The following is a 22,164-nucleotide window of genomic DNA, read 5'->3' as shown; positions in this document are numbered from 1 at the left end:
AACCTTATTGACTGAAAATACCTGAAACACCCTTCAAGGCTCTTCCCCAATCACCTTACCTTTTGAAAAACCAAAGGCTATTTCAGTCACTACATATTTAAACGGGAAAGGGCGGGTAACATCCGGTCCCTAAAATCCGGATTTTTCTTCGTGTTCGGAGTGCCTTTTGACCCGTTTCTACTTGTCTACACTCTACATACATTCTCTCTCTCTCTGAGAGACAGACATAACGAGCTTTGATTTTCTCAATCAGTGATCATTGCAGTTGTAAACCAATTCTCTCGAGTCTCGAATCAATTTCAGCTTCTGTGAAAGGTTAGTCAAATCCGTAAGCTACTTTCCTTATTAATTTTGGTTTCATCCATGTTTCTTCGATTTGTTGTAAAGGATTGGATGTTGATTGTGATTAATACTGATCTCAGGTGGTCCAGTTAATTGTTGTTATTTTCGTTGTCATTTATGATCATGTTTTGCACAATCTGTGTGACTGTGTTACATCTGATTGAATTGAAGCTAATCCATGCGTTTTGCTTCATTGGCGTGCTCTTATGTGGAGAGTTGTTTGAGATCTGAGATTTATACCGATGTATTTACTGGATTGTAGTGATTTCGATGACTGCCTTTGAGTTGTGTCATAGAAAGAAAGTCGCGTGAATTCAGTGATAATAAACTGCTGGGATTAGAAATCGAATACACTGCAAAACTTACAGATCAATGCATGTTAAATATACAAATTGCTTTCTTTTGGGGCGTAAGACTTGGGGATACTTGTCCCAAGTTGAACACATCCACTTTCGATTTTCTTTTTCGTTTCTCATTTCCGGTGATTTGTTGCATCTAGATGACAAACGATCATAGTTTTTTATGCTAATCTGCAGAGACTGTTAATTTAAGTACAGATCGACGATGTATAAATAAATAAGACTCTTTTTTTCTTTATTTCCGGTGATTGCTGCATTTAGATGACAAACAATCACAGCTTTTTTGCTGATCTGCACAGACTGCAACTTTAAGTGCAGATTGACCATGTATAAGTAAACAAGCCATTTTTTAAAATGTTTTGGCTAATTGAACCTGATATTTATAAACCCTTAATTATATCATCATATTGATGGGTTGTTGCCTTGTTGGCTATTTATCTTTCTTTGGACACATATAACTCAAGTTGCTTTATTAGTGTTCGAAGCTAACTTAATGTTATGCTTTACTATTCTAATATTGCAGGGCACTCTGTCTCTTGGTATGGAGGGAGTCGAATCAAAATCACAGTCACAATGGCAGGATAGTCAGATTATGCCAGAAAATTCTATACGCGTTACAGAAAATGTAGAAGGTAAGATCCTCAAGAAAGAGGCTTAACCATCTTTTCATGAACTTGTTTCATAATGAATCTTTTCAGAATGTTACATACACTAACTGAGCTTCAAATTTCTGGAAAAACTAGGGTTCAATCAGTGCGTCAAAGAAATCCTGAACCTAATCGAACAAGATGAAAGTTTATCTGAAACCACAGACGAAACCTTTGATTGCAAGAAGTCCAAATTGACAACAATGGTAACCGAGTTGTCACGCATGCATGGGGTGTTGGCTGATCAACATGTTCATTTCATTGGAGAAGTCAACAAGAACCTTTCATCACTTTTCAAAAACCAGTCTGTTGATTCATCTGATTCAAGCTCTCCTCAAGTTACTCAGATGTTTACCCCTGATCAAAAGAGTGCACATAAGTTTATGACACCAATCGGTTTTGATGTACTTCTGAGCTCCGGTGGCTGTGGTTCTTATAATACTAGAAGAGAAGCCTCAGAGTCTTCCTTCTCCTTATCATCAGATTCCGAATCAGAATCTTCCATGTCCATCAACAAGCTTCTAATTTCACCAGCCAATGATGATGCATCCAAGGTAAAAGAAACAAAAACCCAAGACCCTGATGTGTTACTTAAAAAGATTTCAGTTTTGGAAGAAGAGCTATTAAATTTGAACACAAAGCTTCAAACTTTAGTAGACGAAAACACAAAGTTGAAGCATGACATCCATGAGAACGAATCAGATATAGATTCACAAAATGCCCATCTTGAAGCTGAGAAAGCCAAGGTGGTTGAGCTACAGGAGCAAGTGTCTGACCTGAAACTTATGATTTTCGAGTCTAATCTCAAGATTGAAACTTTGGGAGAAGAGTTAGAGGCAGCAAATGATGAAATTTCAGAGGTGAAAGGTGAGCTGTCTACCAAAATTATTGAACTTGGAACAACTCAGGAAGAAATGGCTTTGTTACAGATCCAGATTAAGTCACAGAAAACCAAAATTGTTGAACTGAATGAAGAAATAAACTTATGTGTAGCTGATATATCAGTACGAGATGATCAAATCACAGAACTAAACACCAAAATCAATCAGTCAATATCCGAAATTTCACTACTGAAAAGTTGTCATTCTGCCAAAGAAGACAACTGGAAAACCGATCTCAAAAGATCAAAAACAGAAGTAATGGAAAAATGTGAGTTGATTGATGAACTGAATCACAAGCATGATGCTGTAATGTCAGAGAGAGATGAAGTGAAAGCTCAGCTTGATAATCTTCGAGCTGAAATGTGTTCTCGGGACAATTTAATCCAAGAACTGGAGACCCGTTTGAGTTGGCTACAAGGCGAGCATGCGAGGGTAGTTTCGTCATTTGATACTGCACAGAAGTTTACAAAGGAAGTAGAACTGAAAATGGTGGAGTTGGAAAGAGAGGTGGAAAGGCAGAGGGAAGTGATGTCGGATAGAGCTGAAGAGAAAAGGGAAGTGATAAGACAGCTGTCATTCTCATTGGAACATTACATGTCTGGATACAAAGAGCTTCGTCAAGCATTTGTTGGCAACAGGAGGCGTGCTGTTTTGACTTCTTGAACTTCACCAAATCTGTGAAAGCTTCTTCAACAAGAAGTACAAACCTACTCCGATTTACATGATGTTGTTACTACTTTTTTTTTCTTCTTCTGAATTTTGAAGCAATTCATTTCATGTGTCAGAAGATAAATATATCCTGCCATAGCATTCAGTTTCAGAACTTTAGTTCTTTCTTTTGCTAGTAATGTTAAAAAAATGTCCACGATGGACATTGTGAAGCCTATGCCAGAATAATAAGTTAAAGACTCAACTCTTTTTTATGTATACTTTTATCATGATTTTTTTTTTGGTAATAATTTCACAAAATGTGCATCTTTTAAAATTTTTGTCTCAAACCTTTGTCATATATTGAATTTTCCCAACGGACTTTTGTGAGATTGCATTCTCCTATGGAAAATCATATTGTAAAGTCTGTCTTAGGGGTGAACATAATAACAAAAAAAACAAACCGAAACCACATTAATCGAAATAACTTAACCATTTTTAAACAGATTGATTGGTTTCCATTTTATATTAACCGAAATATAGTGGTTTAGTTTTGGTTTTATAGAGAAACTGCCCCAACATTAACCGAATCGATATTTAAAAAATAATTACATATATTCTAGAAATTTGGAATAGTAAATATAGATTAATAACTTAATATTTCTAATTCCCCATTTGATCATTATCCATGACTACCACAAGAAAAATTAAAAATTAATCAAAGAGAAATACCTAATAGAGTTTCTAAACAATTTACTGTTAAAGTTGTTTCTTTGGTTGTAGTATTATATCAATTGTCATGCTAATTCATAAATTTTGATAACTCTTAGTATAAGGCTGAATGCCCATTTGATGATTACATTTTTAGTAGTGAAAGTGTAAAAGACACATGATTTTTAATTTCGTTTTATGTTTGAACTTGTCATTGATCTACTTTTGTAATTTTGTGGTTTTTATTTTTCTAAAAATTCCAATCTTGGTTAACCAACAATAACTGGTAGCCGCAACCGATTTAACCGATAAACCGTTAACCAAAACTGTTAATAAACGATATCCAATGGCTACCGAAATACATTAACCGTTTGTAATGATTATGGTTCGATTTTGACCAATAATCAAACCAAACCGCCCATACATACCCCTACTTTGTCTATAGTCTTTCAGTTCAATCTAATCTAGTCTAATCTTGTATTATCTAATACATACATGTATTGTGTAACACAAGTTAGAGTTGTGGCAATGATAGTGACCTTGGATTTGGCAAAAGCCAAATAATTTGGTTACGTAGGGATGAGTTATAATATTTTAAATATTTGTTTCCGCATTGGGGTAGGGGGTATTTGACTTTGTCCTGGTCTTACATATCAAGTCAACGATTATTTGAAATGGTCATGGTAGACCTGGTTCTTATTCTTTGCTTGCTTGCTTTCTTTCAGTGCATGCATCCGCTCCTATTTTATTCTTGTTTGTTTTCCAACAACAGAGCAATTATCAAATATCAACCAAGTGGGCTCAAAAATTCAAAATAATAATAATAATAATAAATGATACCCTTTCTTATCGACATGTCAGTTAATTGCTGTGACCTATCTAGAAGGGTTGCCATAGTTTCTGTTCCTCTTGGTCAACATCTTTATTCTTTCGTTTTTTTTTTTTTTTTTTTTTTCTAGCAAGAAGACCCGGTAAGCATTATTTGATATAAAAAATTTACTTATCTTAATCAACAAGAATGAAACATTATTTGATATAAAACTTTATCTTATCTTAATTAACAAGAATGAAACAGAAACCCAAGATCCGTAGATCTTAAAAAAAGTCATGGACAGGACAAACAATCAATATAAGATTCAAGGGAAGCTTCGTAGACATGCTTTCATGATTTCATTTTAAATTCATTGAAAACTTCCTGTGACGTGCTGTAACTACCCAAATCATGTCAAACAGTTCGTATAGGTGTATAATATTTCATTTGAATTAACCCAAGAGGTCAACTGGAAAGTCACGTGGTCAACTGATAGAGGAGATTTTGATAGCGTATTAAATATCTATATATCTTTTCTTAAGAGATATTAGGAAACGACTATTTTTTTACTAAGTAACACAAATATCATTAAGTTCGAAATTTTGTAAGTTTTAAACTAGATATAGCTTTTAACTCATTTTTTCTCAAAAGAAAAAATAAGTTCAAAAACTGTTTTTTCCTGAAAAAAACTAAAATTTTGAAATATTTTTTATATAGAAATTTAGGTTGTAAAATCCATATATATTTCAGGATTTTGAACTATTCTTTGCAGAAAAATACATTTTTGAACGTGTTTTTAGTTTAATTAGAAAAAATGAGTTTGAAAATTCATACCTAATTAAAAGGGTAAATTACACAAATGTTCCCTATGATTTGAGGTAATCTGCATATTTGGTCCCTAATCACTTAGGTCTCACCACCTCATTCCTATTCCACCCATACCTTAACTATATAATTTTCTTCTCCTTCGATACCACAACCAATTACAAGAATTTAGTCTTTCTTATCACCCAAGAATTTATTCACCAGAGAAAAATTGAAATCCATGTTTGTAAACACATTTCCATCGAACAACATCTACATTTGGCCATATTAACAATGGTGGAACAACATCTACCTGGGTAATTAACTTGTACCAATTACATCTAAAAAAGAATCCCCTCGCGGTTACCACCATACCAATCGGACCCATCTATGATGTATTCCACGATTGTTACCTGAACGCCAACAGATCTGAATTGTACATCCAGAAGTTAAGCCAAGTAGGGTCGAAATCGTCGATAGCTCTGAATCCTAAAAAGATGGTGGCTACGATAGGAACGACAAGGGGAGAAGGAGTATCTAGTGACAAACCTGCAACTTCAATGAGTTCAATCTGGCAAGAAAACTGATTTATTCAAGAACCAAGGTGAAATCAAACCTAAAGCAAATAAAGGGATGGAATAGAGAAGAGGGATTCCCCAATCCACCCTTTCCCTATTCACCGACGAGCTACATGCCCCTCAATTTAGAAGCCTGAAACACGAAAATTGATTATTTCGATGGGGTTTTCACGTGTGTTTAGGTTACTGGTGGTAGATGAGAAAAGAGACAGTTAAAGTTTGGAACAGAGGATGAGGGTGACGGTTTCGGAGATGGGGGAGGCAGGGTGATAGAGGGGGCCGATGAACGCCATTGGTAGTAGATGTGACTTTTAATGGGTTTTATGCATAAGAAACATTCCTATGTGCTCATACAAACCCTAATGCTTGGATCTAGGTTTCTCTATTGTACATGCTTTGATTCCAAAACTTACAAAACTAGATCTATCATATATAATTCGAAATTATCATTAAGAAAACAGATCTAAGTGTTTTACCTCTTCCAAGTAGCTTGAATCCTTGTAATCTTCTTGATCTTGAGCTTAGAGTTACAAATGTAACTCCTCTAATGGTTCACAAACCCCACAAACAAGAAGGCAATATGAGAGAGGCGCTGAAATCGGCCTAGGGTTCTCTTAGAATCAAGGGTAGCTGATTTCCATAACCTAGGGGTCCTATTTATACTGCTGACTGCTAGGGTTTCAGTCTAAACCCTAATGGACAGCTTAATCACCAAGCAACCCATAGAACCTTCTAGATTAGGGCCTTTGGACAAAAATATGATGGATCCCCATCATAATTTCGTTCCCCTCTTAGTCCATTAGGTTCTCCAGCCCAAAACTCAACTATCATGCATTTGACAGTTTATACCCCTTTATTTAATTAATCTCTTTTAGTCACCAAATTAATTCCTAATTAATTTCTGACGAATACTAATTAAATAAATATGATTTCTCCTTTAATATATTATTCTTATAAGATATTAATAAACCATAATATTCTCTCTCTCTCTCTCTCTCTCTCCTTAAATTACCTTGTCAAGTTGCTTTGGAGAAGGCAACCCAAAAGGACCATGCACAACCGGGTCAAGTAAATACCAAATATAGTTACGAGCTTAGACACTATTCCAACAACATCCCTATTTTCACGGCCGTAAAAACCGATTTATTTATGCTTTATTTTGAAAATCAGAGTATCATTTTAAAGAAAAACGTTGCGGAATTTGTTCCCCGAAGAACATGATAAATATGTTATCAAAACATTTCTGAAGAAATGTATTTTATTCATTTTAAAACAGTGGGATATCATCATCAATACAAATGCATAGGCATAAACAGAACTTCCATTCATTTACACTAGTGATCTACATCTCTTTAATCTATCGGTGTTACAAATAAACTAGGTGGGTCAGGTTGGGAAACCTGGTGAGTACATAGGGTTTTCAACACACAATAATATATTTATTATGTTTCATCATCAAACAATTAACCCATTTACCCATCCCAATTATCTTCTTTATTCTTAAATATCACCTCTATGAATCGTCTATCCCTCATTATTTATTCCTAAGGAATAAGTACGAAGTCTATCGTTGCAAGGGTTTATATAACAGACAGTAAGTCCATAGCTGCCAGAGTTCATCCAACAGGCGCTAAGTCCATAACTGCCAGGGTTTATCTTATTTATCGACCATATTATTTTCAGGAGTCCACCCGCAATACATGTCAATGGGTTTTTAGAGTACACCGGGTGAACATATCTTTCACAACACCTGCAGGTTGCGAGTCTGCTAGTATTCCACCGGACCGTCTAGAATAGTTTGTGGTTGTCATCCATATTCTGCTAGATGACGGGGCCAACGCTTGGGTAAAGGTTTCTCTCATTTTCACCTCTCACCCTCATCTCATGATCTATATCACATTTCATCTCATCCTCCAACTCATCTTTCATCACACACCAACTATTTCATCTACCCATGTTCTACCCAACATATTTATAGATAAAAAATACATATACAACTTAGATCTGAAGAAAAGGTTTAGATCTGAAAAGAAAAGACATATAGAGTTCAAATATGAAGAAAAGGTTTAGATCTGAAAAGAAAATACATATATAGTTCATATCTGAAGAAAAAGGTTTAGATCTGAAAAGAAAATACATATACAGTTCAAATATGAAGAAAAAAGAAAGGTTTAAATCTTTCTTCCATCATAGATCTCAAGATAAACAGATAATATGCACACATATCACGTAATTTATATAAAATATTTCATATCTATGTGTAAGATGAAAGTAACTATGCACTCGCCTGATGAGGTGGTGATTCCAACTTGGACAAAGCTTCGCTTTGACGAAACGGGGTGGTTTGCTTGAAAACCGGACTCTGCGGGGGCAAAGTTTCTGAACCGAAAAACTCTTTTTCTCGGAGCCTCCGGGCACTCTGGGGCTTTCTTCAAGTTCTAGGGAAGTTCCTTAGGCTTTTGGGGTGTTTTGGGAGGTTTAGAGAGTGAGTAGAGAAAAGAAGAATGGGTTTAAGGTGTGAAAAATAAAGGAACTCTCGGGTGGTATTTATAGGCTGAAAAAGTGATGAACATGTCGAGTTTCCGGCTCAACTCATCGAGTTTCTGGCCCCTAACTCATCGAGTTTCTAGTCCAACTCGTCGAGTTGGTGCCACGTTTCATCATCTGGTGGGGAGAAAGCAAAGGCTCAGATTGTGCCACATCACCCACTTCACTACAGCACCCTTCCGACTTCTAAACCACATACCTTTTGCATACGAGCCCCATTTTCGATGTTCTTTATATCCACGCGTAGGTATTGACAAGATCTATAACTCTCCTTTTGACTCTATCAGCTAATTCTTGACCGATTTTAAATTTAATAGTATGAGAAGATTACACTGTTTAATGACCGTGTAAAACTCATAACTTCTACATACAGACCCCGTTTTTTTCTGTCTTTTTATCGTTGAACTACTATTAATGAGATCTTCAATTTTCATTTAGTTTGTGTCTGCTAAAAATCAATCGATCTAAAATTTGAACTCCGGGCTGCACACTATGTAAGATTATAGATCATGTTATCGTTCTTTTGTTTTGATTGTTTTTATAATATTTATCGAATTATTATAGTATGAACAAATTTTGCGTATATATAGAAAAAAAATTATATATTTAGGGACCATTCTCATTTTTTACACATAGCCCTAAAAATCAACGGCCTAGATATTGGTATTTTGATGAATAATCCTAAAAAATATAAATATATTCAAAAATTCCCTATAGTTTTGTTTTCAAATGTAGTTCCTACCTAGGTGGCTACGGCGCTACGCCATGCAAGAATATTATTTTTGCTTGAAATGGAAACTAGTGTTCACATTCAAGTGTTTCATTTTTGGGTTCAAATCATTTGATTGATCCTTAAAAGCAAGCTAAAGATTATTGTTGCTTTATACCTAAACCACCACACCATTGTTGAAAATTTTATCATTTATGCATATTATATAGCCATGGCACTCAACAAGAAACACAAATTAACAAATTTAATACATATAGTTTACCAAATACGAATGTTACTAAGGTAAGTGAAAACAAATTTATAATTTATTCAATCATGATTTTTTTCCCATTTAAATTCAACAAATTAATAGAACAGAAAAACCAAAAACCTTATCTCATTTGCTGCGAATATTCTAAGGCCAACTTATGTAGTGGATTGGTTGTCTATACAAGTGCATGTCCGATGAATACATTTGTCTAATGCTTGACTTATCAAAATTCAAACATATATATATATATATATATATATATATATATATATATATTTTTTTTCAAATGAAAACATTTATTATGTTGATAACAATTGAAAACAAATATAAGCCACTAATTTCAAGCCTTAAATTTTTTTAAGTTAAAATTATTATTTATAATAATTAGATAAATTAAATTAAATCCCCAATCCCACCCCCATTCCACCACTGCCAATATGAAATTGGATGTTCCTCTTTCCTTTCTTTCGACCTCCATTGAAGTTGGGACCAACCATCGGACCACCGTCGGAGACACCGTAATCAGGACCGGTCCAATGAGTTTTAATGCCCAAGGCGAGATACCAAAATAATGCCCTTTTAGCTTAGTTGTACTAAACGATTGACCAATATATATATATATATATATATATATATATATATATATATATATATATATATATATATATATTAAGGGCATCATTAACACAACATTAATCTCGTTTTTAATACTACAATCTTTAAATATTATTAAAAGAGAACCTTTAATTTACCGATGAAACAATCAGGACCACTGATCGTGTTTTAATCCTATATTTTCCACCATTAGATCAAACTGCTGACATCATCTTCCCCAAATAAAATTCAAACAAAATTACATTTAATTATAGAATCTATAATAATTATAACATCTTTAAATTCAGTAATTATTTTATCAATTGAAACATATCATTCTATTTATATACATGATATCAGTTTCTCTAATTAATATTGTTCCTAATTTAACTCCCTTATTTATAGCTTTTGATTTCCAAATTCAAACCCGTTTATATTTTATTTTATTTTATTTTTTTTAAAAACTCATTAAACAAGAATATCAATAATTAAGTTATTAACCAATAAAATCTAATATAATCCCATTAAATCAACAAAATATTTAAGAGTAAAAATTAAAATCAATATTATTCATAATTTATCTTCCAGTATATCCTATATAAAATGAACAAAGCTAGTGGAACGGATCAAAAGCAGGATAAAGAAGTTTTTTTTATTGTTACACTTCAACTTGCATGAACAAAGACGTATCTGTTGTTCCAAGGTTTTCAATAACTCTTTTATACATATTATTATAATCTTCGATTAAATTTTCAAATTTTATATTATTGAATTTGTTTCTATCAATGGTTTTAGTTTCAAAATCACCATTATATTACAAGACTTTACCGGCGTGGTGTCATTTACGTTATTTGATCGTGACGCAAAGAAACTTCTGAAAAAAAAAACACTAGAGTTGCTTCAAAAGTTTAATGAGGTTATCGGTATTAACTTCATTTACATAAAACTAATTTTTAATTTTTGTCTGTCTATTTTTATAACCGTTAGTTTTTCCATTTTTAGGAGGGTAATATGAAGATTTATCCGTCTGATTTGAAATTACTTTTGGATAAAAAGTTGTTGTTCAAAATTCAAATTTTTCATTATAATTTGAAGAACAATGTTGATGGTTATGCAATCTCAAACTTCAATGTTGATAATAAAATCACTTTTGAATTGGAAAAAAAAATTAACATCGAACAGGTAACATTCTTTTACAAAACATACTACAAACACTACACTTATTAGATTCGTTTTTTTTAGATTTTAGTTGATCAACTAACATATGTCTATGTACTACAATTATAGGCGTCGTAATCTGATTCGTTTAACGTTTTATCGGCAAAATTCGGATGTCAAGACACATTAAATTTAAAGGTTTTAAATATAATATAACAAAATCTAATATTTTAAATACTTTAAAATATTATTAACTTTTAGATTGACATATGAATTTATTTTCTATATTTTGGATGCAATTTTATTTACTAGTGATAACGTCACACCGACTTCGAATCTTGATAAAAGTATTGTAACAAGTCCACTAACTAAGTGGACATCCTTTAAAAAAATGTCTAGACATGAAGTATTAAAACACAACTTGGAATGTGTTTATGATGTTGATAATATGGAGACAATGTCCTCAACCAAACGATCATTAACATAAATCGCAGATTGTACTTATGGAGAATGCAAACCAAAACTGTTAATTCCAAATAAAGAAAAATAATATATGATTTTCGTGATTTTATATGAGTAGTTGAGTGATTTGAGTATAATTGATTTCATATTATGTCTACATACCATTGGGTTTTTAGGTTTGTTTTTTGATTGCTTTGTTTAATACTATTTGTTTTTTGGTTTAGAATTTTGATCATTTAAATACCTTTTGGGTTTTATGAAATATTGAATTATTCATCTATTTGCCTTTTGGGTTTAAACTCATATGAATTTAGAATCTTAATCATTTTTTACCTTATTATTCCTTTTGAATGTGAATTTGTCAACATTGTTATAATGTTATTAATTACAACTTCAATATAAATATTAGCAAACTACAACTTTTTATGAAATTATAAACTTTTATAAATCTTTTAACCGTTCCAAAACAATAATTTACAATATCTTGTGAATTTATTGAAAAATTTATTAGTAAACATTTATCATTGAAATATTATTATTTTTTAGATATTAATGATATCCACAATTTTACAGATTTAAATAATAAAACTCATTACAATGACGCTAGAGAGAGGCAAAGACTAAGACTTTTACATTTTTTTGGAAATGGAACTTCCCTAACGAGGGTTTTCGGGCCAGCTTTCACGCACCGACTAATCCCCCGCTGCGAACATGAGGTTATGCCTCATGACACAGAGTCACTGCACGCGAAACTCTATGGCCACAAAGGCTTAGTAGTGCGATGATTTGAACATGAGTCAATAGGTTATCCACCATATCTTCCATATGTCTTACGAACCAATGTGTATGACATTTACATATACAAAATAGAAGATTGCATTCTATGTTTAAAAGAGAATCTTTATTTCATCATCTAAAGCAATAAATATTTTTGATTGTATTTCACTTATACATTTCCACCCTTAGATCAAATTGTTTACGTCATCTTGACCAATGTTTGGTCAAACACGTTGTCCATCAATGTTTCTTCAAGAAACTTAGTTTTCTATTAATTTTAATAACAAATTTGTTGAATTAAGCATAATTTCATGATTATAAATTTGTCTATTTTCTATTGTTAAATCAAGTGTAAATGAATTTGAAAAATCGTTAAATTTCATATTCTATGATGTAATTTATGCACTAGTTAATCAAATAATAATACATATCCAAGTGGTCGGGTACCTCCAAGACAATAAGCAAACATGTAAATTATATGCAATTTCACAATATTGTAATTTTTTTACTGGATTTAAATGAATAATTACTTCTTTCACTTGATTTAAATTCTTGATTACTCATATAAGGTTGTAAAAAAATAAAATTATGATAAATTGAAAAAATTGTTCAACAAAACCTTAAAATTTTGAAATTTGCTGGAAATTTGGTTATATGCCAAGTTAGGCTTCTTTTTGTGTTGTCATGTTTGCTGATTTGGCTATGTAGAGCTCATTTGAAGTTCCATTTCTCTACAAGAATATTAATGTTCACATTCAAGTGGAAACAATCAAAACTGGTAAGCATTATAAATGGATGCACTTCTTGAATCAAACATCTAAACCGAATTTCATTTGTAAGTTGCATGTATCGACCAAAATGTAAGATTTGTGAAAGTTTATTATTATTTATTAGTGTTAACCTTTAGCAAATTATGAAACTAATATTATATTTTTGTTAATAACATTTTTTTGTAATAATTTATATGATCGGAAGATATGTATATGTGATTGGGTGTAGCCTAAAAAATCATATTTTAATTTTTATAAGGAAAAATACTTTAAAATCGACCAGGTTACGATGTATGAATTTGATGTTTATGGTTATGACAACTCACTTTATTTGTAATGTTTATCGAATTTCTTTGCAAAATTTAATGTTGCCGGTACATGTAACAACTTATTGTTGTTTTTGGTTTTACATGGCCGATATGAGAAGAGCCATATCAGCCTCCATGAGGGTTGGTACGCCGAACACACTTAATTCATAAAGCAACTACACAACATGTTTTAATCAATAAGTCGCATTATGTTGTGATAAAACAAAGATCACATAGATTATTTATGTCAAAAATTATTGTATTAAAAAACCAAATTGCTCTAATATAAATACTAAATATTTTTATCTACTAAGTTTGGATCAAAAACTCTAACAATGAATCTAACTAACATTTTTTTTTATTAAAATTCAACCTAAGACAAAGCCACCTATTAATGTGATATGTATTTAATCATTGCCCGCGTTTTACGCGGGTCATAATCTAGTTGATATAAAAATGATGAATTTTCCCTCATTCTTTTTCATCACATTCTTCTCTATTAAAAAAAATCAAAACTTAGAATAAAACATATAACCAATCAAAACCCAATTTAAATTTTAGATAGTCCAAATCAAATTCAATCAAATGAACAAATCACCGCCACCATCGACCTTCTTCATGCTAAAAATCCCAATCAACCTCCCTATTCGTGATAAACTATATGGTGCACCAGTGTTTTCAAAAATATATTAAAAACTTGGTATCATTTTCTTCTTTTAATTAAGAAAAAACAAGACTTTGTGGATCCACACCTTCAATTATTTAACAAACAAAAAAGGCATGGGTATTAGAAATGGGAGTTGCTATAGGTTTTTTTACTCATTTCAAGTTATAGATGTTCAAATTCTTCATTAACTTTGAGCTTTTAAAGAAATATATTGCCTTTTAAGCATAATTAAAACATATGCTAATAGACAAATGTGTTATTTTTTAAAATAATCATTCTATATCTAACGAGCAAATATATAAAGTAACTAAAAGATAACATTTTCAAAATTGGAAATAAAACTAATGTATACTCAGATAGAAAGAAACTATATCTCAAACAAAATCTTTGCAGTTTCAATAAAATGTTCAAATACCATGTACGCTGCTGTGGGTTGATTCAGGCCACCAGATTCTTCAGCATTGCACAATCTCCCTCTGTAAATGAAAAAATGAAATCTATTAGTCATCTGAAAACTCAAACTTGCATCGTGAAAGAAGAAGAATCACTGTAATATCATAAAAAGCTTCAAAAAATTTGAATATACTGAAATAAAAAAATCAGAAGAATCAGAAACCGAGAAAAGATTAAGAATTTAATTCTATTGAAATTAAAAATCCAATTATCAAAAATCAAGCAACTCGGTTCTCCAAATGAAATCAGAATTGTAGTTTAGGGTTTAAGCGACTAACATCTTCGATGGAAATAAGAAATCAGAAATCAATTACCATTGGTATCTTCGTGTATTGTTGATATACCGCCGTTGTCTCCTCGTTTTTTCCAGTTATTCCCGACTCTCGAAACCCTATTAGGTGTGCCACAACAGTTGCAAGTTAAATAAAAGGTAGTTTTTTTTTTTAGCCGCTGGAAATGAATTTTCGCTTCTTGGCTTATGTCGCGTGCTGGACTCGAGTAGGGGACATGCGATCTGGACCAATTATTGGGCCCTAATTAAAATATACCCATGAGAACTATACATATTATGAAGCCCCCTGCCACATTGCTGCCATGGGCTTTAGCCCAGCTCGCCCTACCCTTGGATCGGGCCTGTCCGGACCGCTGTCGGAATCAATAGAATGACGCCCAGAATCATCGAATCTTGCCTCTACACTTCTCCAGACTTAGTTGTTCATGACCTCCCTTCACCTTTACTCCTCCCACCGACGGTGGTTGAAGCTGAAGTCGAAACAAAAGTATCTCCCTGGTAACCTGATATGCTATGTTGTTTGATGTATTTTAGAGGAACTCACTAAGCTTTGTGCTTACGGTTTATGTTTACAATGTTTTTGGGTACATCTAGTTTCAAAAGGAAGAGTCTGACATGATCGCATTGTATCCCATGTAGATTTGTTCCGCATTGATTGTTTATGATTTATTCTAATGTTTTAAGAATACTTTTACTCTGATTGTTTTTTTAATAGTTTTGACTTATTTAAAATGAAAATTTTACTCGGTATTTTTCGAACGTTATAATAATATTTGTTATGATAATAAAATTTTTCTTTGTATGTTAACTGCATTTGAGTATTATTACGATGATACAAGTTTTCAACTTCAAACTAAAAAATGTTATCAACAATGATAATAGTTAAAATAACGATAATATTTTATATTTTATATATATATATATATATATATATATATATATATATATATATATATATATATATATATATATATATTAATTAGTATTACATAGTTAATGAAAGTAACTTATTTATTTTAATGATCTTTTTATTTTATTTGGTTGTACAAATGATACAGATTATGAACCTTTATGATTTCGTTTTGATATAAATGAATATTTAGTTGAACTTTGGTTAAATGAAACGTGATACTTTTAATTAATCAATATGTAGTATTAAGCAATTTTTAATATTTATTATAATAATAAATTTATCTTTATATATGTTAATTACATAGAAGTAATATTTGAATAATAGAAGTTTTTAATATTAATTAACAACAATAATAGTTAAAATGATAATAATATTTTATATTATTGTTAGAATTTTTATTTTATAGTTTGTAAAAATAACTTAGTAGTTTTTGACAACATATTTTTATTGGTATTTTTTTATAATATAAATTTATTCTTGCATCATAATAGGCGGAAATTTGTGTAGTGTTGATATAAATTTGTAGCAATTTAACATATATCAAAAATAATATATTATCTATCTCAAATTCAAAAACTATGTCTATTTTCTCGGTATTGTTATAAATGTTTTTTTTTTCATACATGATATCCTTAATATTATTGTTTGATTCCGAAAATGACTACACCGTTGTAATTATTTGCAGGATTTGTGATGCATCGCACGTGATATAATCCATAATCCCATTTTTGAACGTTCTAGAAAATTATATTCCTAATTTTTATAGAAAGGAAAAATAGTAATAAAAATGTAAGCAAGGGAAGCTTTTGACTTTTTTTTTTGTCTTGGGTATCACGTTTTCTAGAAGCATGGATGACATCAGCATAACAAAAGCAGGCTGTCATCAACTGTGCCACATGGCATTACGTCACTGGCGAAGTGTTGTTAACCGCCAGGTCATCAATTGGCATGCGTGTTCTTGGGCGGTGACCGGTGGCAGCTTGCATTTACTCCGGATTACGGTCGTCCTCCTTTTACGGTTAATGACTCGTCGCACTTCACTTGGACCACCGGCTTAATTGCCCATTGCTTTCCTTCAATTCTCAAGCAAAAATTTGTTTCAATAATTAATGAAGAGTAATGGATATAATAGATTGATAGTAATATTTTTTATAAATATTTTATCATTAAGCCATTCATATCTAAAAACAGTTTTAATAACAATAATATTAAAAGAATACAGCTGAAGTTTCGATGTTAGGATGCAAATTGAGGATAAACAAAAACGAACGGTAATTTTTGAATTTTACACTTAGATCATCTCTATAGTTTGATTTTGTTTCGTTTTTGGTGTTTACTATCCCTTCATTTTCTATATCCCTTATTCTTGTTTTTTTCTCTAATGTTTCGGTCGTCGGCATCATCAACCACCATTGGCAACAAGTGCTTCATCAACCGTAATCCTTCCCTCCTCGTCTCTTCTTTCTGATCCCTTCTCGCCCAAACCAATAGCCGATCTCCATTATGTCTTCTCCATTGCTAGGCAACATCTCTAATCTTCCTCGTCTCCATCTTTGTCCCTCATGCTTGTTCATTGCCCTGAACCGAATCTATTTTCCTACGAAGATGCGAACCAGATCCAGCCGGTGTAAGAGTTTCAAAAAAGTCGCAAATCCAAAAAAATGTTTTTTTTTTCTCATTTGATATTGGTTGCCATTTCATGTTTTGATTTGGGTTACAATTTTGTTTTTTGGGTTGAAGGTAGTTAGTGTTTTGTCTACATTCTGTAGATGTTTTTATTTTTAGTAGTGCTGAAATCTACAGGCATGGCTGGTAAAATATAAATGGCAATGGTGGTGTCGCCAAATCTGCACTCTAATGCTTCTGTACAACAAGAAAGAGGAAAAATGAAATCAAACAAGATCCGTAGTCATTTTTGAAACCACCATTCTACCTCCGTCACCTACGTATCTACACATGGACACCGAAACGATAAAATCAACAGACGGGAGATTTCTTGAAATCCACAGAACCAAAAGATCGATAAAAATAGACTCTGTGTTTGATTTCTGGAATGATTTTTAGGAACGATTTCAGGAACATATTTTGATTCTAGGTTTTGTATACAAATTTTGATTTCGGGTTTTGTATATAGATTTTGGGTGTGATTATATTGGGGTTTTTTTTATTTTGGTTCAATTTCTTTTGATTTTGGTATATGGTGACCTGAGATAAAAGGTGGAGGTTGAACGGTGGTTCTGTAAGACGTCAATTGTGGTGGTTTAATAGAGGATGCAAATGCCGGAGGTAGATAGTGGATCCGGTGGTGGTTGGCAGTCATTGATTGTGGTTTCCGATGGCTAGTAGTTTTCAGATGGTGGTAGGTGATGGTTGGCATCGAGAGGTGGTGTTGATGGTGGGACCTATGTATATTAATACATTTTTTTAATTAATAAATAATAACAAAATAATAAAAAAAATGAAAAGAAAATATAAAGGACATTATAATCCTTTTATGTTTAAGAGAAACCAAAAACACAACGAAATTAAACTGCAAAGATAGTCCGAATACAAAACAAAATATAAAGACCAAATGTGATATTTTTGCTAATGATAGCGACCATTTCAATAATTTGTTCAAGAATAAAAATGAATATATTAGATACAAATATTATGACAATATTTGTGTCCATCAAGATACAGCTATCCATTGAATTGACAAAATGTCTTGTGCCACGCCATGTTCTCTGGACGTCCTATGTCCACTAATGCACCATTGGTACATTTGCATTATTTAATAAACATGTATATTACACAAATAAAATGAGTATTATAGTTTACATATGATCATTGCAAAACTAGTCTTTAATAATTTAGTTTTTATTTAAAAAGAAAGAAAACCAGTTTTTATAGAGAAATAAATTTAAAATTTTCATTTTATACAATGTCTAAACGTGTTTACATGTGTCGTAGCAGGTCATGTATCACATAAATTTTATTTATATCTTATACGGTGTATAAGGCATGAAACGCAAATTTGGAATTCGTGTCAACACGAAATACGAATTTCTCAAACCCGTACAAGTAAAAAGACGTGTCATATCAGCCATGTTGTGTATCGAATTGTCTGGTCTGCTCCAAGCTACGACAAATAATGAAATTTTTCCATAGAGGCTTAATTTGATTAAGAATACAATCATGGGATTTGAACATTGTCATATAATAAGTACGAACATAAGTACGAACAGAGCTTAGAACAAATTTGATGAAAATTAAAGACTCCCAAAAGAAAGATTTTGGATTTCCAAATCGATAGCTTTGTGGTAATTTTCTCATCACATCTTTCCATGCATCAGATTTACATATGTTACCATCTACCATGCACCGAAGATAAGTAAAAGATGTTTTAAGTGGGACACACCCTATACGACATGTCATCTCTTCCAAAACAAAAAAGCTCGCTCAAAGTCCCAAAGTTTTGCTTTTATATAGACCGGCTCAAAGTCGCAAAAATTTGCTTTTAAATAAATTAGCCAAAAGCAAGAAGAAGCAATGGAGAATCATGAAAATATTTGGATGTTCTTGGTAGACCACTAACCTGTAAACATCTCATAATCCACAGGAAAAAAAATGTGATTACCAAACAACTTTGGAAACTGCCTCATGCATGACAACATGGCTTCCATCACAATAATAAAGAGAAACATTGAAAAAGGGTCACCTTCCCGACCCCCCTCCTAAAATGGAGCACATCGATGGAAGAACCATTGATCATAACCGATTCCATAGAGGAGTTGAGACATCCTTGGATCCAGCCTCTCAACTTAGGACCAAACCCTATTTTCATGAGCATATCATTAAAAAAATATAAATAGACAAAATCATGTCTTTTTAAAATCAACTTCGAAAAGTAGTACCTTCTTATCATGAGCTTTAGGCTAAGTAACAAGCCTGATCAGAATCATCGAGCCATCTAAAATCTATCGACCTCTAATAAAAGATAATTGTTCCCTAATGACTAGCCTATCAATAAACAAAATTAATCTACTAGCTAATAGTTTTATGATGGGATCAAGGCAATGAAAATAGGATTGCAACCTCTTCGAAAAATGTTGTAACGCCCAAATATTCGAGCTAGTCAATTTAGAGATAATAAACGTTTAAATTGACTTTTAATATAAGATTATTTAGGATAAATAATCTTAACCAAAGTCATTGTATATGTGACAATGATTCTGTACATATAAAGAATGCTGAAATCCAACCTCGTATGAAGAAGTTATGCTTCTTCGAAATTTCGCGATTAATCCGGCTCGACTTTGTGTATTGTAAAAAGTGAATTTTTGATAAATTACTTTTTAGACTTAGTAATTTAAACGAAAGTCGTAATAATCGTTAAACCAAGAGCGTGCATATAGAGAACGTCAAAATCTAACTTCATTACAGGAAGTTATGATTTTTTCTAAATTTCAACGTAGTTGTGTGCACACTGATATCGACTTTTAGATCAACTGATTGTTAGCTTAAACAATCTAAACAAGAGTTGAAGATATTGTCAATAGGAGTCTGTCTATATAGAGATCATCAAGAATGAAATTTGTATGTAGGAGTTATGCTTTTTGCAACGATCTTTAAAAGCCTAAGCATATCAAAAGTATAAATTTTTGATAGAGTGAGAACTAGTTGTTGAAGTCTAAAGTAAAGTTGTAGATATCGTTGATAGCTTTACGGGGATATTAGGAACGTTGAAAATTAAGCTCATATGAAGAAGTTATGTCATTTTGAAAATATGGAAAATCGCGTGCGCAAAGTGTGCGACGCGCATGATGGCGTGGCACCACAAGAGAGCACCACGTGGCCATGTCAGGGTAGGCCCTTTCTTCCAAGACATGTCGACATGGATGAAGGAGATGATGACATGTGGTACTATAGGAAGATGACACGTTCAGACAAACAAGGCGGCAACACGTGGTAGAAACCCATAGGAGCCAACAAGGCCACAGTGTGTGGCCCGCACCATGCCTTACGCGACGCATAGATTCCATGGACAACCTATAAATAGCCATTGAGAGCTCATTCTTGTTGGGTTATGAGCACTACATTAGTCCTATGGTCCACATGCAAAACCCTAAACTTTGGATCTAGGTTTATCTAATTGTACATACAATAATTATCCAAAGCTCTCAAACCCTAGATCTAGCATACTATGAATAAAATTAAGTTTTAGATATTACATTTGACTGTTATGTAGCAATAACAATTTACTACTTGTAATTGGCTTCATAAAGCTTTGTGTCTCAAGTGTTTCACCTCTAATGGAATCACAAACACCACAAACAATAAGGATGATGTAACGCCCGTAGATCAGGGCTAGTCAATTTAGAGACGATAAGCGTCAAAAATAACTTTTTTAGGGAAGATTATTTAGAAGGAGTAATCTTAACTAAGCTGTAGTATATGTTACAAGGATTATGTACATATAAAGAACGCCGAAATCCGAGTTATAACGAAGAAGTTATGACATGTCGAAGTTTCGCGACAGAACCGGCACGACGCTGAATGACTTAAAAAGTGAATTTACGATAGAGCGATATTTAGCCTTAGTGATCTAAATGAATGTTGTAGATTTCGTTAAACCGAGAGCGTGCATAAAAAGAATGCCCAAATCTGACTTCGTATAAGGAAGTTATGATTTTTCTAAGTTTCAGCTTAGCAGTATGCAGCCCGAAACTCGAATTCGAGATCGAGTGATTTCTAGTCGAAACAATCTAAACGAGAATCGAAGATCTCGTTGATAGTAGTTCAACGGTAAAAACGAAAACGGACGTCGGATGAAGAAGTTATGAATTTTTAACGGACATTTCTTGTACCGGCCTGTTAAAAATATAATAATAAATATAAAGTCAAAATTAGGCGATGGAGTCTAAATGAAAGTTCTAGAGCTTAGTCTCACCTACGTGTGAATATAAAGAACGTCGAAAACAAAGCTCGTATGCGAAAGTTACGCAATTTTGAAGTTTGGTATGTCGGTGTACGCGAAGCGTAATGGAGTACGCACAGCATACCCATATGCATGAACTGAAATGGGCCACGTCGACCTGACCCAATACTCGAGTGCATGAGTTGATAAGCGATGACGACTCCGGCCTGATCCGAAGCGTACGCCCAGCGTAGAGCTTAGTACGCCCAACGTACTCCGAAATTACGCCCAACGTAAATTGAGTTTCAGCACCCTATAAATAGAATGCGAGGGCAGCCGATTCCTTTGCTCATTTTCTTTTCTCTCTCTCCCGTTTTGCCTCGATTTTTGTGCAAGAAATACCTTGAAGCCCCGGTATCATTCCCGAGCCCCGAAACAAGTCCCGAAGCCCCGAAGATCCCGAGAAGTAAAATTTCCGAGCAAAAACTCTGCCCGCGATAAGCCCCGGTTTTTGTGAAGATCTCCCGGTTTCACCGAAGATTACTACTTCTACAAGCCGTAGT

General features: G+C 32.8%; 1 protein-coding gene across 1 annotated transcript; it reads left to right on the top strand.

Moving 5' to 3' along the window:
* Positions 1 to 143: 143 nt before the first annotated feature.
* Positions 144 to 3,156, top strand: LOC145088698 (protein NETWORKED 4A-like). The gene is made up of 3 exons (XM_079027089.1): positions 144 to 315; positions 1,225 to 1,333; positions 1,445 to 3,156. The coding sequence occupies exons 2-3, from the start codon at positions 1,243 to 1,245 to the stop codon at positions 2,890 to 2,892; spliced, it is 1,539 nt and encodes a 512-aa protein (XP_078883215.1). The 5' UTR covers positions 144 to 315; positions 1,225 to 1,242; the 3' UTR covers positions 2,893 to 3,156.
* Positions 3,157 to 22,164: the final 19,008 nt, after the last annotated feature.

This window comes from Lactuca serriola, chromosome 2 (genome assembly GCF_051521515.1).
Source record: "Lactuca serriola cultivar US96UC23 chromosome 2, Lser_US96UC23_V15, whole genome shotgun sequence".
In the NCBI taxonomy this organism is placed as follows: Eukaryota; Viridiplantae; Streptophyta; class Magnoliopsida; order Asterales; family Asteraceae; genus Lactuca; species Lactuca serriola.
Note: the sequence above shows the minus strand (reverse complement) of the source record. Positions and strands in the feature narration are given on the sequence as shown.